Genomic DNA, 19,193 nt, shown 5'->3' on the forward strand with positions numbered 1-19,193 from the left:
ACCTTCTAGCTTTATCTCCATCTTTTGACTAATTGCCATCTAGTTTTACCTATGTGGGCTATGTGGGCTTCATTTCTTTATAACATTCATCCATATCTCATATACTTTCTAAAACATTTACAATCATGCTTCCTATTTCTTAGTTAAAATTTAGCTAAAAATATATAAAAACTATTTTATGAGCTCTCTGTAAAATTTAAACTTCAATCGTACTATCTAATTTAAGAAGTCATAAATGCTATAACTATTTTGTAATTGGTCAATCTCTATAAAAAAAAATCTCTATAGTTAGCATAAAATAAAGCTCTATTAAATTATAGGGAGCCATTAAGAGTCTTTCTCTCTCTTCAGATTTAGAAGCTCATAGAGATCTCCCTATTCTAAGAGATGAACAAAAAACATGATTAGAGTTGTATTATTTCAAATCCTCCGTAAAATATATCCAAAGCCACCCAATGGGGGCCTTAAATGGGCTCAACCTCCTTAGATAATATAGAGGCCATTTGCAAAGAAGTATCCTCAATGGAAGATTTGGGACCCTATATTATAAAAGCCCCTATAATCCAAACGGATCCCACCGCATACATCAGCATGGAGGAGTAACGCGCCCACCGAAGCTGGGCCTTGTACTCGTGCCCGTATTTCATCTGCTAGAGTCAATGAATTTTAGAGAAGTTCAACTAAGTTCTGATAGAGGTCTTATGGCAAGTCAATTGTTGTTGTTTGGTGAGAGTTATGAGGGCCAACCAACTGCTTTGAGTAATGAATTGGTTCCGTTGGGTGAAAATTTGGGTAGACAACTCTGGTACAAATGGTGGAGTAATTGCTTTTAACAAGACAACAAACACTTCTTATTCTCTTGGAGTCGGTCACCGGCATAAAAATTAACGGAACAACCTAGTATTTAGACAGAGTGGTCCAGGCATAATATTCCAAAATCCTTCTAAATATATGTCAGCAATCATTTGGGTGCCTCTTTACTTGATGAGGGATCAACTTGCTGAACAGCTGTTGATAAAGCTGGAGGAGTCGCTGGGGATCTCAAACCTTGAGAGGGGCCAAAGCTGCTCTTATTTATTGTCTAACATAAACAACAAAAATCTCACTTAAAATATGAAATTGACACTGCGCACGCACACAACATATATGTCTTAAAAGATTAATACTTCTCCTTAAGTAATAAAATACAATACAATAACACGAAGCACCAAGATACTTGCAAATTTCTTTTTTATATTACTAAAATTTTAAATCACTTTATTACCAACATTCAAGTGGCATATGAGATTGTTTGTTAGAAGCAAGTAAAATTCATCACAATATGAATTGATAAGTAAATATATATATCTATATGGACGTTCGGACGTTATTATCGTACGGACGCTATGTATTTTTTACTATTCTCCATGATTTTCTCTCTATTTACAATGGCATCAACATAATAATAACGTGTGAATCTATATATATAAAGCAAAAGGCAGAGAATGGTGAAACATTCAAAATACCAGAAAATGCCCTTGGTTAATGCAAACATTAAGAATTCAAATTATTAATTAAATGAGGATAATACAGTAAATTCATACTTTTTCATATTTAAAAAAAGAGAAAGAAAAAGAAAAAGCAGATAATGGATCCTATTTTTAGGGAACACAACTACCCATTATCTTTTTTAATTCTAAAATAAATTTAAATTTTTTTAAAAAAAAGCCTCTTGCAGGCGCGGAAGCGCGTGCAGGGAGGCTAGTATATATATAAAGACTTACTCAAAGTAATAAGGCACACCAAATCAAGAAAGAAACATATTTCACTCCTAAACTTGGGACATTGTCATGCTGCATCTGCATGCACATGCAATTTTATATATGCCTCCTAAGAAACAATACAATCTGAACACCTGAAAGGTATATTTTTCTGAATGAATGGGCAAAATGTAATTTGCCCTTGGACTAAGACGGAAGTAGAAGACATTTACCAAGGGGAACGTGTTGAAGCAGAGTGAGAGGGCAAACTTTGGTCCAATAATATATATTCGAGCGCAAGTATGGACTACACGTCGTACACGGTAGATTTGTTGACTGTTGACCTTCTATAGCAGTCTAGCAAGTCGTTTAAATTTACAACAATTAAATCGAAATTTCTAATTTGGGACACGTGTTTGAGAAGCATTACTTTATGTTATGTGACATTGTGAATGGTGTTGACTAAAGAAGCGAAAAGAAAAGGAAAAAAGGAAATGGAAAATCAAAAGGCTATGAAGACTATGCAGAAGCTACACAAAAGATGCATGGAAATTTCCAATGGCTAGTGCTTAAACTCACCATATCTCCTAATAACGTGCAGCAATGCTATCTAATAGTAGGCCTCATCATTTAGTCCGCGGGTTTATGGGCCGATGGGGGTCCGTTTGATCCATCGAAAAAAATCCGGTCCGGCTCATTATGGGCTTTGAGATGGCCCGGCCTGCCTTGGGCTTTGGTGTCTGAAATCTGGCCCAGCCCGATTAAGCCCAGCCCAGCCAGCCCATAAAAGCCCGGCCCGTTAGACCCGCATACATATATAATTATGTATAAATAAGAGTTTAGGTTCAGGATTATATCACTTAAATCACATATATAATTTGTTTCATTTCATTTACTTTTATTTACTCATTCCTAGTTTATAATTGGATGATTAGCACATTAATTTGTGTCAATTATTAATTCAACAATTATATATATAAGATGAATAACATAGCACATCACCAAATATAATCATATCACGAAACATAATTGTACCACCAAATATAATCATGTTTTTCTTGAACATATCAACAAATATTTGCATATTTATTCATACCATCCTTTAAAAAAATATTTTTTTGATACATATTCTTTTTTAAAATTATTTCTTAAAACGTATTATGATCTAATTATGTAATAACCTCAAAAATAATACTTGGTTTTATTATTTTTGTGGAAAATCTTATAAGTTGTGTGACTTTATTAGGTGTTTTATGAATTTGTTTTGATGTGAAAATATTGGAATTAAGTGAGTTTAATCTCAAATTTGGACTAAAATGCCCTTATGATTAAGTTTATGATTTTTTTTTAATGAAGTAGGGCCCGTTTAGGCCCGGCCCGTTGGGCTTAGCCCGGCCCGGCCCGATGGACTTTCTCAAGTCCGACCCTATGGGCTTTCTCAAGCCCTGCTCATGGGTCGGGCTTGGACTTTGAATTTTCTAAAGCCCGGCCCATTGACGAGCCCTATCTAATAGTATCTATGTATAAATATCGAAGTACTATTCTTTTAATTTATTTCGTAACAAATTATTATTTGAATTTCTATTTTAAATAATTTTAAAATAGTTATAAAGTTGATGGAGTTTAATCGAATTTAATTGAGTTTGACTGAATTCTACAAACTCCACATAGATTTCGACTGAATTCGTGTATAGATTTTATCATTTTAACTGAGTTTGTTAGAGTTTTATTATTAATTTTAATTGAGTTTATAGCAATCAAAAAACAGAGAGTTCAAGAGTGATGACGTTGGTGATGATGGTGGAGGTAGTGGTGGAGGAGGTGAGAATGGTAGTCTAAAATATAAAGTGAAAGCAACACCACCATATTTGAAGGCAAAGCATCATTGCAATAACGTCCTTTTCTTTTCATTATTTTGTCAGCACTTGCACTCGTTCAACATGACTCTGTTTGGTCTGTTCTTTCTTCTGGTCTAACGCCAAGTCAACTTAGATAAGGGATCCTAGAACTTTGATTTGAAAGATATACTAATTAACTTTAATTATATACCTCAAAAGTTCGGGTTTTGTGTTGATATATGAGACACATATGGATGTTAGTCATGCTCTGAATTTCTTCTCAAATTCTCATGAGCTTCCAAGGATTTGATATGGTGGAAAGGGTGGGTGGTGGCTGTCTTGGCTGCATTCACAAAATTTAAATTTCCACAAAATAAAGTGACAGGTGCTGCCGAGGTGATGAATCAAATGAAAGAAAAGAGGATTTGGAAATTTAACCATGTAATGGGTGTAGGTGTCTTTCGAAATTGAATCTACACTTTTAATGACGACTTTCATTGACTAAATTATAGAGTGGTTCTGATATAGATGTGGATTGATGCTATTAATGGCTATGCAAATTTTGATTCTCATGTGAGTTATTAGAAAACAATTCAATTCTCACAGTCTCGTTATTCTCAATTAGATTAATCCTCCGATTGTACTTGTGTGAGAGAATATACTAGCCTCCAAACTCATTCAAAATATTATCCTTCGTAAACACAAGGTGTGGTATTGTTGGCAAACTGTCAAATAAAGTAGGATAAATATTCAGATATGCTCATCTATGCTCATATTATTATTCTTCTCCGATATGGAGGTATTTATACAAGTACAAAGATGTGTTAACCCTAAATAAAATAGAAAATATATCTAAATTACAATCGGAAGTAAATCTCTATTACAATAGGACTAAATAATAATTGATAAGTAACCAAAATTCTAATAAAATTAGGCAAAATCCTAACTCAGTAAGGACTCGCCAACACTCCCCCTCAAGTTGGGCAAAGATATTTCGCAGGCCCAACTTGACAAGCGAGTCACAGAACACCATACTTAAGAAGCACCACTTGTAAAGACGGTCTTTTCGTCAACCATGAGTGAAACAAGTGACAAGCTAAAGCAAAGTTCGCAGTGGAAACACAAGAGCAAACCCTAAAAAATAGGGCACATAGTAGAACAAAGAAACCCTGTGAGCACGACAATAGGTAAGGTATAACACAGAAACCATGTGAGCATAGCAATAGGTAAGGCAGAACACAGAAACCTTATGAGTACAGCAACAGATAAGGCAGGACACAGAAACCCTGTGAGCACGACAATAGGTAAGGCATAACACAGAAACCCTGTGAGCACGATAGCAGATAAGGTAGAAACCAAACCCTAAAAAATAGGGTAAGGCAAGGTAAAGCCAAACCTTGAAAAAATAAGGTAAGGTAAGGCAAAGAAAGTCAAGAGCAAAGGTAAGGTCAACGGGCGTGACCATAACGGAAACACACCAGCAAAGACATGAGCAACAATATTGGCACCATAACAGGCAGGAATAACAATACTGGTACCAACAACAGCAATACAAGGCACTGGCACCAGCAAGAGCAATAAGGCATGGACAGAACAGGCATCATCAATAGTAATCAACACTGTCCCCAACAAGAGTCATAATAGGCAGGACCAATAACATTGTCCCAGTAAGAGACCTAACAGGTATGAGCAACGGTACTGGCACCAACAAAGGACATGACATAGTAGTCAACAACAATAACAATGACAAATACTTCCATTATTGCAGAGACAACTTCTCTTCACTCCCTTTCTCCCCTTGAAGAGAAGGGGTAGTCGGATTCATAAGAAAAGTGGCACTTAAGAAATAGAACCTGAGTGACGCTCAGATGTAGAAGAATCAGCCATGGCAGAAAGGTAGCTGAATTGCAGCGGAATAGATGAGCAGCCGTGTCACTCCCCCTCAAATCTGACGATGTATAACAATCAAGATTTGGAGAAAGCAACACCGAAAAATAAAGTTGAAGCACCTAAATAAAGTTGCATCTATCTCCCCATCAAATCCGACACTGGTAAAGGGTCGAGATTTGAAAGAATAGAAATTGAAATAATAGTAAAGAGATTTAACATGCCAGTCTCATGGCAGAAACAAATGCAAGAGGGGAAGGTGGTAGCATATGGCTGTCCCATGAAGAAAAAACTTCAGAAAAGGAGAATAGTAAGGGAGGAAACCCAGCAAATCATGAATAGAGACAAAGATAAGGTACTCAAACTGAGAAGCGAAAAGGCAACTCAAGAGAGCAGCCAAAGAAGATAGAGACCCGTAGACAGTCAAAGGAAAGGCTCGGCAAGCGGTGACGAGAGGCTCGCGGAGGAAAGCAAAGGCTAGGTGTGCTGTGACGAGGCTCACGGAGTAAAGAGACTTGTTATGAAGTTTCAAAGATAGGTAAGCTGAGACATCAAGAAAGACATCTGGCATACAAAGATGAAAAATAAAAAATTTTGGAATAGTAGCAAAGAAGCATGCGAAGGCTAGGTGCAGTGAAAACACATATGAAAGGATGAACAAAAGAAGATGACTATACAAGATGAAGACCCATGATGGGTTAGGAATGAGGAGTGCCAACGACTCTTAATTTAGCAGAGGTTATCATAGGTTAGGAACCTAGCTCTTATACCATATCAAACAAAGTAGGGTAAATATTCAAATATGCTCACCTATGCTCATATTATTATTCTTCTCCGATATGGAGGTATTTATACAAGTACAAAGATGTGTTAACCCTAAATAAAATAGGAAATATATCTAAATTACAATAGGAAGTAAATCTCTATTACAATAGGACTAAATAATAATTAGTAAGTAACCAAAATTCTAATGAAATAAGAAACCAAAATCCTAACTAAGTAAGGACTCGCCAACACAAACTGCCACATCCAGCTGGCGAGCTACTTAGTGCCTCAATGGCAGGGGTTCGAAATCCATTGGAAGCACTTTGTGGCCAGGGGCAAGTCAAACCCCAAACAAGGATTAATCTCACCCTTCAGGTGTGGGGACACCTCGTGGTATTTACAATATATATATATATATATATATATATCCTTTGGCTTTAACTTCACCTTTAATCGTCACTAATTTCTTGAGGATGAGAAGAAGATTTTATTTTTATGTCATATTTTATAGTGAGTAAAGCATTGGGTTGTTTCTACCGTATTGAAAGATGCTACTTAGAACAAACCAACATACCAAAAATTGTCAAGAGAGAAAATAAACAGAAATAGGAGAAGCATTGAAATACAGATAGTAATCCTAAGCCACGACGTCGTCTGAACACAACTACAATGTAAACACAGAACGTACGTACGTATAAGGTTTTGTTTGGTAATCAAGTCAACCCTTATTTTAATTAATCTCCTCGGTTTTGTTTATTCAAGCCTAAATCTTAACACCAGGCCTTAACAAACTCAATTATGGCTTTATATTCATGACACGTCACACCATTAAGACTCGGCCAAGATTTCCCAAGTACAAAATCCAATTTATTTATTTTTTGTTGAGATGTAAAATCTAACACTTACATGATTATATGTAAAAGTATTTTTAAAATATTCTACGTGGCTCATATGATATGGTCTATATGTTACAGAAATTATTTGCTATTACAAGCGTTTAGTAAATTTTTAATTTTTATTACCGTAATTGGTGGTAATTATTTAAGGTTACAATAAACAAATTAGTCCTCTCTCTGCCTCACACGTGTATCCTATCGTACAAAAGACTAGAGTGAAATTTATTTCCTCTACATTAATTAACGGCTCGTCCACGAAGACAAATATATTACTGTAATTGCAGACTAATTGTCAAGTATGTAATACATATATTCTTATTGAAATTTCCACACAATTCTGTTGCAAAGGTCATGAAAATATAAACACAGAAAATATAAATAAGTTTATCTATTTCATAACTTTGTCATCAAATGCAAACAAGTTGGTGTCGCTTAATTCAGCTGTTATTTTAATCTTGTTGGTGATGACTATTGTTTGTATTAGTTTAGTTTGACGATGACCACAAAAAAAAGAAGAGATATTTTCATTACTTTTCCATCTTTGAAAATGTGAACCGCGTTGGAGCTTCTTCTTAGTTTCTGACAACCTTCTCAGTTCTCACACACATCCAACTCCTATATAAAGGGTCGCCTCTCAATTCCACATCCACCGCATTACCACATAATACTCTTATCACACTCAAAGCCTTCTTGACTAGCTATCGACCATGGTCTGCCAGAAAGTAGTTGTCAATGAAGTGTCCGGTTGGCTTAGAGTCTTCGACGACGGCTCAGTCGACCGAACATGGACTGGACCTCCTCAGGTACAGTTCATGACTGAGCCTGTCCCACCCCATGACGAATTCATTGACGGAGTTGCAACCCGTGATGTTTTCGTCAACAAAAACCTCCGCCTACGAATTTATCTGCCGGAAACAAACCCCGAGGACGAGAGCAAGCTGCCCATAATACTTCACCTCCACGGAGGAGGCTTTTGCATAAGCCAAGCTGACTGGTACATGTACTACCACATGTACACCAGGCTTGCTCGCTCCGCCAAAGCCATCTGTGTCTCCGTCTACCTAAGGCTGGCGCCCGAGCACCGCCTCCCTGCTCCCGTGAACGACGGCTTCTCTGCTCTTCTCTGGCTCCGTTCCCTTGCCCAAGGCGAGTCATACGAGCCGTGGCTGATCAATCACGGCGACTTTAACCGTGTTTTTCTTATAGGAGACAGCTCAGGCGGTAACCTCGTGCATGAAGTTGCCGCCCGAGCTGGGAAGGCGGATTTGAGTCCGCTAAGGCTAGCGGGCGGGATTCCAATCCACCCGGGTTTTGTTCGGGCAGTGAGGAGCAGGTCGGAGTTGGAGCAGCCAGAGTCGCCTATGCTTACCATTGACATGGTGGACAAGTTTCTGAGCTTGGCATTGCCGGTGGGGTCCACAAAGGACCATCCGATAACTTGTCCAATGGGTTATGGAGCACCGGATTTGGATAGCCTGAAGCTGCCTCCGTTTCTTCTTTGTATTGCAGAGAGGGACATGATTATAGACACAGAGATGGAGTACTATGAGGCCATGAAGAAGGCTAAGAAGGAGGTGGAGCTTTTGATCAGTCCTGGAATGTCTCATAGTTTTTATCTTAACAAGATTGCTGTGGATATGGACCCACAAACAGCTGCCCAAACTGAGGGGCTTATTTCTGGGATCACAGAGTTCGTCAATAAGCATTGAAGTGGCTTAGTTACCGGGTTACTATATTGTACTTATTATTTATGGTTTTTGTTTAAACCTGTAATTTTCCCTTTTGCCCCCAGCAGTTTCTGTGCTACGTATACATATATGTGATCAGTCTCACACACTCAGGTGGGCTTTTCTTTTTTTTTTCTTTTTTTTTCTTTTTTTTTTTTTTTTAACCTTGTAACATAAATTTAGACCGCTATGAATGCTATGAATCATTTACAGCAACATGCCCCATAAAATAATTATATTATTATCAGTGGGGTATATAATATAGCTCAATTGGTTGAGCTCTTCTACTTCCACTCATATGAGCAGAGGTTCGAAATACTCACACACCCAATACATATTTTCGTAAACCCCTTTCCTAATAATAATAATAGAAAACTTAGTTGTTATTGATAAAAATGTTTACTAATAAGGATATGATAAATGGAGTAGTTTTATTTTGGGTTTGGTCATTGGTGAGTGAGTTTTAAATTTTGTTTTGGAAAAGCTCAATTAGGAAGCCCAAACTTGTTGGGCATGTGTTAAATTGATAGGTGAATGGACAATTTTACCCTTATTGACCAGAAAGTGGTGTATTTTGATAAGAACATGTTTCATTCAGTTTGGTTTCTTGCTCCTTTTGCTTTTGTCTTTGTTGTTGCCCAAAAAAAACCAAGGTAAAAATAATGAAGGAAGTATTGTATTTTTCTAAAAAATCACAATTCATTTAGACATTTAGATTATCAAAAATTCATTTGATAGGTAAAGGAAGATTTTAAACAAAATTCTAGAGTCTAAAAACAAAACTTTTCAAAGAATCTTAAAGTTCAAGGGGTTGATGTGCGTTGCAAACTACTATACTTGAAATTAAAGAGAAGAGATAGATAGAAACTCAAATTTGGGACGCAACTTGAGTCCAACCCAAGTATTCCACCAAATGTTGGTGTAGGATCCACTTTGTACTTCTCCTCCAAGCCACAAAATAGTGACCTCCAAAGTCTCCACACCAAACTTTCCTTTGGAATGAAGATGACTACACAAGAGAAGTTTGTAGTGCTAGCAACACTTCTCTTGGGGCCGATTTTAGCTTGTCTAAGGAAGAGAGATTTTATGCTTTCTCACTTCCTCTTCACCTTTGCAAGACTCAAAACCCTAAGGAGAAAAGATGAGCTATATAATGAATATATAGAATACATAGGAGAACCCTCTCTCTCCAAAATTTCAGCACCAAGGGGGGTGGCCCATTTCTTGGGCTTGTTGATCCAACTTATCCCATTCATCTCTTCTTAAGACTCTTTTATTAAAGGGCGGTTATTTAGTGAGAACAATTATGTGAGAACTTTATACGAAAACACCATTGAATCTAATCTAACGGTTTCGCAAAAAGCAATAGGAAGTGAAACAGTTGTAAGTGAAACAGTTGTACTAGAATCAAACCCTCAATTTGTTCTCTCTCCTCCCTCCTCCAAAACTTTTTGGTGAAATTTTTCATTCTCGTGAGGGGCGCCATTTTTTCCCACATTGTCTGTTGTCCTGCCCTTGAATGTAGATATTTTTACCCTAAAATTATATTAAAAAACTGAAAGCAATCAACTTTACTCATCCCACCTTACCATTCCAGTGGACTTTTCAATCTCAATGAACAACATCCCTCTTTTCTCATCTAGAAATTCCAAATAGTAAACTCAAAGGAGAGTCTAAATAGTAAACTCAAAGGAGAGGGCCGCAGAATATCTCAATTGTCAAAAGAAGCCTTGCCCTTGAATGTAGATATTTTTACCCTAAAATTATATTATATTAAAAAACTGAAAGCAATCAGCTTTACTCATCCCACCTTACCATTCCAGTGGACTTTTCAATATCCATGAACAACATCCCTCTTTTCTCATCTATCTTTCCATCTACCGCTCATTTCCTTGTTTCCATTTCTATACAAAGCATCACTCATCTCCCCTTCATAAATTTTTCTACCATGAAAACTGTCATGAGTGGCTACCAATCTGGATCTATCGCTTTCTTTTTTGGGAAAAGAGTATTGGTGTGCGGGTATGTGAACAATTTGGTGTTGTAGGTATAGTTTTGAGGGGTTTTATTTAGAAGACAGGGCTAATTTGTTTTCTATTTTTATTTATGGCTTCGTAGATTCAAGCCTCTTCCCACTCATTCTCCATCTCTTTTGGTTTGTATTGATCTTTCTCAAGTCTCTGAATTTTTTTAAATTTTTTAAATTTTTTAGTCACGGTAAGGCCTCCAGATCTGAGAGACTGTTTACCAATATGCATAACCTATACTGAATTTCAAGGAACTGATTATGCTGTATACATTGATCTGCTTTGTCTCTTGGCTCATTGTACATGGGGCGACTATAAGAGTAAGAGACTTTCTACCCCACCTGGAATATGAGTCGTTCTGTTTCTTTATTTGTCATGAAATTATATTTTTATTTTATCAAGTAGATATCATAAATTAAGATGGGTTTTTTTTTTCTTCCAAAATATTAGATGCTTGGCGCTGGATATTTGAGTTTTTACAGTTTTCTAGAGTCTGTAAACTATCAAGGATTCTTCTGTGGACTTCGACGAGTCGTCGCCAGATGAGTTCGATTCGGCGAATCCGTACGAGGACCCGGTGTCGATGCTGGATATGAGGGAGCACACAGTGCGAGAGAAGTGGATAGACATCGAGAAGGCCAAGATAATCAGAGAAAAGCTCTACTGGTGCTACTGCATCGAGGGCGTCAACCACCTCCAGAAGTACTGCCACCTCTTCCACTAGTACATCGAGTCCACTCGCGGCATCGGTAAGGGGTGAGGACCATCGTCCTCATGAGTTCCATCGTCCGCCTCCCTACCCTACCTTACCCACTCCTTCAACAATGCAAGGAACATGTTTAAAGCTTTCGTCTATTTTTATAATTTTAAAAGTAATGCAATAAAATAATAGAGAAATGACACAAATCACTTGTTTGCCACCAAAATATGTTTCGTAAAGGCTTCAATGGGATTCATTAGAGCTTCAACATCACTTGATTTACTATTAACTAAAGCTTCATAAATATTATTTTTATTTTTTGACTAAGAAATATTCATTAATATTTTTATGAATTTTTTTAGATAAATTCAAAAGATGTAGAAAGTGTCACAAGAAGTTTTAGTGATATTTTTCTGATTTTTTATGAATTTAATATGATTTTTGGGAGTTATAGCATTGAAAAATAATATTAAATGGAAGAGAGTGACAAGTGGCACACTTGATAGATGTGTCATCAGTGCTTCTGACGGTTGTCATTCTCGTGTAGCGCTACATGTCATCAAATGTTCATTTTTGTGTCTTTACATTAAACAATTCACAACAAATAAAGAAAAAATCATTATAAAAAAAATCAAAAATTTCTACAAACTTCTTATGACAGTATCTTCGACTATAAAGCTTGAAAATTCAAATCTGACTATGGAAATTTTGAAGTAATAATTGGAGGAACAGTAATGATCTAAAACTTAGTGTTATTGTTATTATAGAAGCAAACTTGACTTTTCTCTTAGACAAAGTTATATTTTAAATCTCAAAAGGTGTAGAAAATGTTGTACGGAGTCTAGGGTATTTTTGGTGAATTTTTCAGATTTATTATGATTTTTGGAAGTCAAAATATTGGGAAATAGTAATAAATGGAAGAGAATGACACATGCAGCGCCTGATGGGTGTGTCGTCAGCTTTTCCAACAGGTGTCAGTATCTCATAACCCACGTGTCATTAATCTTTCATTTTTGTGAGTTTATCTTAAAAAATTCACGAAAAATCATTTAAAAAATCAGAAAAATACACCGAACTTTTCTACAAATTCCTTTCGACATTATCTTGGACTATGATACTCAAAAATCAAAAATTGACTTTGAAAATTTAATTGGAGGAAGAGTTGTAATAGTGATGAAGACTAGTGATCTTCAACTTGGTGTTATTGTTAGTATGGAAGCAAACTTGGCTTTGCGAAATTATTTAAATTTTTCTCTTAGTCAAAATTATATTTTAAGTCTCAAAAGATGTTGGAAATGTTGCAAGGAGTCCAGGGTATTTTTTGGTGAAAATTTCATATTTATTATGAATTTATTTTAATTTTTGGAAGTCAAAATATTGGAAAATAGTAATAAATGGAAGAGAATGACATATGGCAGCGCGTGATAGGTGCATGGTTAGCTTTTCCATCGGGTGTCAGTATCTCATAGCGCCACGTTTCATTAATGAAACGACCCGACTCAAATTCTACTTTGGAATCTGAGCCGAACCCTGTGCGTGTCAGACATCTGGCAAATGCCGGGCACAACTGACCAAACTACCATTCTAACTAAAAACCCAGTTTTCTAGCAGCTAGACTTCTGCTGAAAATTGAACAGAGTCTCCCCTGTAAATTGAACATTTCCCAGAATAGTGTTAGATTTCAATATAACTTAACTTGACTACCTTTTATTACCTGACCTCGTGGCTGCGCCTTGTAACATTAGGCTGCCTACGTACCCTTACTGAGGTATCAAGCCACGCGTAGTTCTTTCCTTTACTCATATCAGTCACACACTAAATAAGTATGCCGTATACTGAACTCCATTATCTTAGTTTAATAATATCTTATAACTGAAATTCTCTCCACCTAGGCGTACCACTAATCCTGATCCGTCAACTCTATAAATATTGTCAATACCCTCCTCGCAGGCCTCGCAGATACCGCTTCTATTCGGGCCGCAACCTATAACTAACTATCTATCCTCGCAGAGCGAGCTGCAATCCTTGCAGTCCTCGAAGATACCGCTTCTATCCGGGCCACAACCTATAATTAATTATCTATCCTCGCAGGCCGAGCTGCAATCCTCGCAGGCCTTGGAGATACCGCTTCTGTCTGAGCCGCAATCTATACATAAATATCTATTCAACCCGTAACCAGACTTAGATAACTCCTTTTCGATTAGGACTCAATACTATAAACATAGCCCTAGGGTTGGCATTATCTTCCCAACCATTGCTACTCGCCACATCAGCCGACCTCGGCCTCAACATCAACTGCCATCCTCTATCCTCACATCACCTTCCCCTCCTCCATCGTCTTCGGGATCGTCCCTCTCCTTCTCACCGACTCTCGTTCTCCTCCATTCCCCATTCTCTTTTCAATCACTCCTCCTTCATCATCATCACCCACACACCTCTTCCTCTTTTCCTCTTCAATCACTCATCATTCATCAACCACACACTAGGTATTGATTTATGTCCCCATTTATTTTTATTTTTATTGAATTATTTATTAGGGAGTTTTGTAAATTTTAGAAATGGTTGACTTTGGCTTGGCTTTGATTTTGTAGAAGAACATGGTACACTGGGGGAGATATTTCTCCGACGTCACTCTCTACTCCAAATCTAAGTTGGAGGGGAAGTGAGGGAGAGATAAGAGAGATAGATAGCATGAGAGGAGATGGAGAGATGAGAGAGAGAAGATGAGGGGTTTGAAGGTACCGTCGAGCTTGGGGGTTGGGATGGGCTACTAAGTATTGTTAAAAAGTAATTCATAAATTATTTTTATTTTATATATTTTTAGAAAATTTAAATCATTTCAAGCATTTTTTTAATATTTAATTTGAACTTTTTAATTTTTAATAGTTAAATTTACCAAAATATCCATTCCACGTCAACTATTTTAACGATTTTTATCTGAAAACTAACATAATGGGGCAAACCTTAAACACAAAATGGTTGTTCTGCATATGCTAAACATGAACGCAAACAGTGACAGAGAAAAGAGACGGAAATTGGCCCACAATGAGATTATAGAGAACATATTCATGAAAAACAGTCACACATAAAAGAGATGGAAACCACGGGGCATTTATTTAATGATATCATGACTTCACATGGCATTTATTTAAGGCTTAAGTGCTATAGTGCCCCCTGAAACATTGGTCAATTCACATTAAAACCTTTTTAAAGTTCAAGTGACCTACTTTGCCTCATTGATCGATGTTTTATGTCTCACTTTTCCCATCACTGTCAAGTATGTTAAAAACTTCGTTAAAAATGTTGACATGGCACAAATAGGACTCACTATTTTGCTAAACTAAGTGCTATGTGTGAAGAAAAAAATTAAAAATTAAAAATTGTCTTTTAAAAAACTTAACTATTAAAAATAAAAACAATACTTTTAAAACCAAAAAATCCCCAAATTCTCCTTCCCACTCCTCTCTCTTCCTCCCTCGCAGACTCAAAACCCAGTCCCCTCCCTAAGCCAAAACCACAGCCATTATCGGTGGAAGTGACGTCGTTATCAGTGGCTTTGGTGGTGAGGTCTGCGATTCCTCCTGGAGGAGACGGCCCTTTCTCTAGATTTTTCAGGTGAATTTGGGTTTTTGTGTTCTTGTTTACTTTCTTGGGATTGTTTGATTGATATTTTTTTTTTTTGTTGTTGTTGATTTATTGGGCTTTCTGTTGAGTTTGGGATGTGGTGTTTGGTTTGTTGTTTTGATGATTGATGAGTAGTGTGTGTAGAAAGTAAAGAGAGATGTTTTATTTGGTTTTGGAGACATTGTACAAGAATATACCCTCCACCTCCTCCCAATACAATACTTAGCTTTTTTTTTTTTTCTTTTTCTTTTTCTTTCTATTTTTGTATTAAATTATGTTTGCCTCATATAACAATATATGACGTTTACGAAAAGTTCGACAAAATCTTCTGTAAATGGTTCCCATAGAAAGCTAAGTTTTTTCCTTTTTCTTGGGTAACAGCATAAAACGGCTAAGTTTTTGCTAGCAAGTTTCCCACATATCTGAAAAACATGCAATATAAAATATAAAGTATTATTTTATATTGCATGCTTTTGGTTTTAAAGTATTATTTTTATTTTTAATAGTTAAATTAAGTTTTTTAAAAGATAATTTTTAATTTTTTTTCTTCACAAGTGGCACTTAGTTTAAAGCATGTCCACCGCTGCACCAAACTTGGGCAAAAGGCCCCCTGGCAGTCCATTCCAGCTCCTGCACACAACAATGAGCCAAGGCAAATGGTGGGTCCCACCAGCCTGGGCAAGCCCACGGGCTAATCCTGCCTGGGCTGTTACCTTCGGGCTGCTGACGTCAGCAGCTGATTTTCAATTTTTTTTTTTTACTGTTGGACCCACCAGCCCACATTGCCCAATGGTTACAAGCCATGTGGCTTCTCCTGAAGCCTCCGATCAAAAAATCTTGCACAATCCAACGGTTGTCCAATTTTTGGCTTAAAAAAATTGAAAAAAATATGAAAAAATTTCTGGAAATTTTTTCTATACATACCTACCATTATTATTCACTTTCCACACCAATTTAATTTCAAAATTTTATCTGAAAATGTTATCTTGATTTTTAGGTGAGGATTTTACGATCAATATTAACACTTGGGAATTGAAAATCTTATCCGAAAAGCTTATCAAAATCAATGGTTTAAGTATAAAAAATAAAAAATAAATTTAAATGAATAGTAATTGCCTTAGACTTGCCCTAGACTTAGCCCTCATGGATGGAACCACAAATGGCAAGCCTGACACTATTCACGTGAATAGTGGCAGCCCTTGCTTGCCCTAGACTTAGCCCTTATGGGTGGAGATGGTCTTAGCAAAATAGTGGGTTTTATTGGTGTCACGTCAGCATTTTTAATGAAGTTTTTAATAGACTTGACAGTGAGGGGTAAAGTGAGACACAAGACATCAATCAAGGGGCAAAATAAATCACTTCAACTTTAAGGAGGTTTAGTAGGAATTGACAAATGTTTCAGGGGCATGTAGTACTTAAGCCTTTATTTAATGATATCACTTCACAAGTGAGAGCACATATTCTAAACGAATAGAGAACGCATTATTTTGTAGGGTTGTGCGGTTAGAAGGCAAATACCGGCGGTTTCCGACCGATATTTTCGGTCGGCAAATTGTTGACTTTTCTGGTCAATGACCGGTTGCGGTTGGACGAACAAGCCTAAATGCTAAGGATGCGGATGCGGTTGAAGGAAACCAAAGCCGTCAACAACGGCAATCGACCGATATATATATATATATATATATATATTAATACACCTGCAGAAGAAACTAGCCATCTGCTTCCCACCTTCTCAGACTTGCACTTCATTATCGAACTCTCGACTCAAGTTCTCCTTGCTCTCTCTCTCTCTCTCTCTCTCTCTCTCCCTCTATCTCTCTCTCTCCCCTATATGGCCTTACAGGCACTAAAGCCTCCTCCTTCTCCCTTATCTCTGCTCTATCATCGTTGCCGCCACCCATCTCTCTGCTCTCACCTTTACATCTCTGTATTTTGAACTTCTTTCTGTGTTCAAGTCGAAAGAGGCCAAGAGCCTAATTGTAAAACATATTCTTTAAAATAAAAAGATAAAGTAAATAAACTTAAAAATTAATTGGGAAGTGGGAGGAGGAGGCGTGGACGTGAAAGAAAGAGAGGTGAGGTGATGGGTTGGTATATGACTAGGCCTCATCATTTGGCCTGCGGGCTCATAGGCTGATGGGGGCTGCCCGGCCCGGCCCAGCCCGTCAAGGGCTTTAAGATGGCCCAATCGGCCTTGGGCCGGGCTAGACTTGGGCTTGGGTGTCTGAAGCCCGGCCCGGCCCATAGGCCCAGTCCGATTAAGCCCAAGAAAGCCCGGCATGTCCCGCCCACAAAAGCCCAGGCTGTTAGGCCCGCATACACATATAATTATGTATAAATAAGAATTTAGGTTTAGGATTACATCATTTAAATCACATATATAATTTGTTTCATGTCATTTACTTTTCTTTACTCATTCCTAGTTTATAATTGGATGATTAACACATTAATTTGTGTCAATTATTAATCAAACAATTATATATATACAGTCCCTTTCTATTGAGGGATCCCTCAAATAATTTTATTTGAGGGACGCCCTTTAGGGTACCCTACCATTTTTTTCCCAATTATCCAAACCATCTATTTTTTAAGTCTTCATTCATAGATCATCCTTACAAAAAATTAGACAAATCGGAAAACGTTTCGACATCCAATTGTGTCTTACAAAATCAATGAACATGGTGCTTCAAGAAAATACTAAAATTTCAATAACTCAATTGAGTAGTCAAATGATATCTGATTCAAGTGATTTTTTGTAGAGATGATCTTTGAATGAGTATCTACAAAATAGACCGTTTGAATTAGTAAAATATAATCCGGAGTGGGGCCTACAAGGGGTATCCCTCAAATAAGCTTATTTGAGGGATCACTCAATGAAAGCTCTCTGTATATATATATATATATACAGTCCCCTTCTATTGAGGGATCCCTCAAATAACGCCCTTTAGGGTACCCTACTATTTTTTTTCTAATGATCCAAACAATCTATTTTTTAGGTCTTCATTCATAGATCATTCTTACAAAAAATTAGACAAATCGGAAACCGTTTCGACATCCAATTGTGTCTTACAAAATCAATGAACACGGTGCTTCAAGAAAATACGAAAATTTCAATACCTCAATTGAGTGGTCAAATGATATCTGATTCAAGTGATTTTTTGTAGACATGATCTTTGAATGAGTATCTACAAAATAGACGGTTTGGATTAGTGTAATGCATCTGGAGTGGGGCCTACAAGGGGTATCCCTCAAATAAGTATTTGAGGGATCCCTCAATGGAAGCTCTCTGCATATATATGTATATAATATGAACAACATATCACATCACCAAATATAATCATATTATGAAACAAAATCGTACCACCAAATATAATCATGCTTTTCTTGAACACATCACCAAATATTTGCATATTTATTCATACCATCCTTTAAAAAAAATATTTTTTTGATACTTATTATTTTTTAAAATTATTTTTAAAATGTATTACAATCTAATTATGCAATAACCTCACAAATAATACTTGGTTTTATTATTTTTGTGGAAAATCTTATAAGTTGTGTGACTTTATTGGGTGTTTTATGAATTTGGTTTGAAGTGAAAATATTAGAATTAAGTGAGTTTAATATCAAATTTAGACTAAAATGCCTTTATGATTAAGTTTATGATTTTTTTTTTTGAATGAAGTATGGCCCGTTTAGACCCGGCCCGGTCCGATGGGCTTTCTCAAGCCTGGCTCATGGGTCGAGCTTAGACTTTGAATTTTCTAAAAAAATTCAGCCCAATTCGACCCAATATTTTCTCACTCCTCTTTAAAGCTCGGCCCAGCCCATCCTAACCCAAGCCAATTAAATTTGGGCCGGGCATTGACGAGCCCTAATTATGACACCAACATCAATGTTAGTTTTTCAATTTTTAATTTTGCATTAAATAATAATATTTATTTTTAATCTATTTTTTCTCACTTTTACTTTTCTTCCTTTCTCCCCACA

At 36.7% G+C, this 19,193-nt stretch overlaps 1 protein-coding gene across 1 annotated transcript; it reads left to right on the forward strand.

Moving 5' to 3' along the window:
- The first annotated feature begins 7,794 nt into the window (after positions 1–7,794).
- On the forward strand, positions 7,795–8,974 carry LOC117619393 (probable carboxylesterase 15). The gene has a single exon (XM_034349338.1). It carries the CDS (start codon positions 7,833–7,835, stop codon positions 8,832–8,834), a length of 1,002 nt encoding a protein of 333 aa, XP_034205229.1. The 5' UTR covers positions 7,795–7,832; the 3' UTR covers positions 8,835–8,974.
- Positions 8,975–19,193: the final 10,219 nt, after the last annotated feature.

This window comes from Prunus dulcis, chromosome 2 (assembly GCF_902201215.1).
Source record: "Prunus dulcis chromosome 2, ALMONDv2, whole genome shotgun sequence".
Classification (NCBI taxonomy): domain Eukaryota; kingdom Viridiplantae; phylum Streptophyta; class Magnoliopsida; order Rosales; family Rosaceae; genus Prunus; species Prunus dulcis.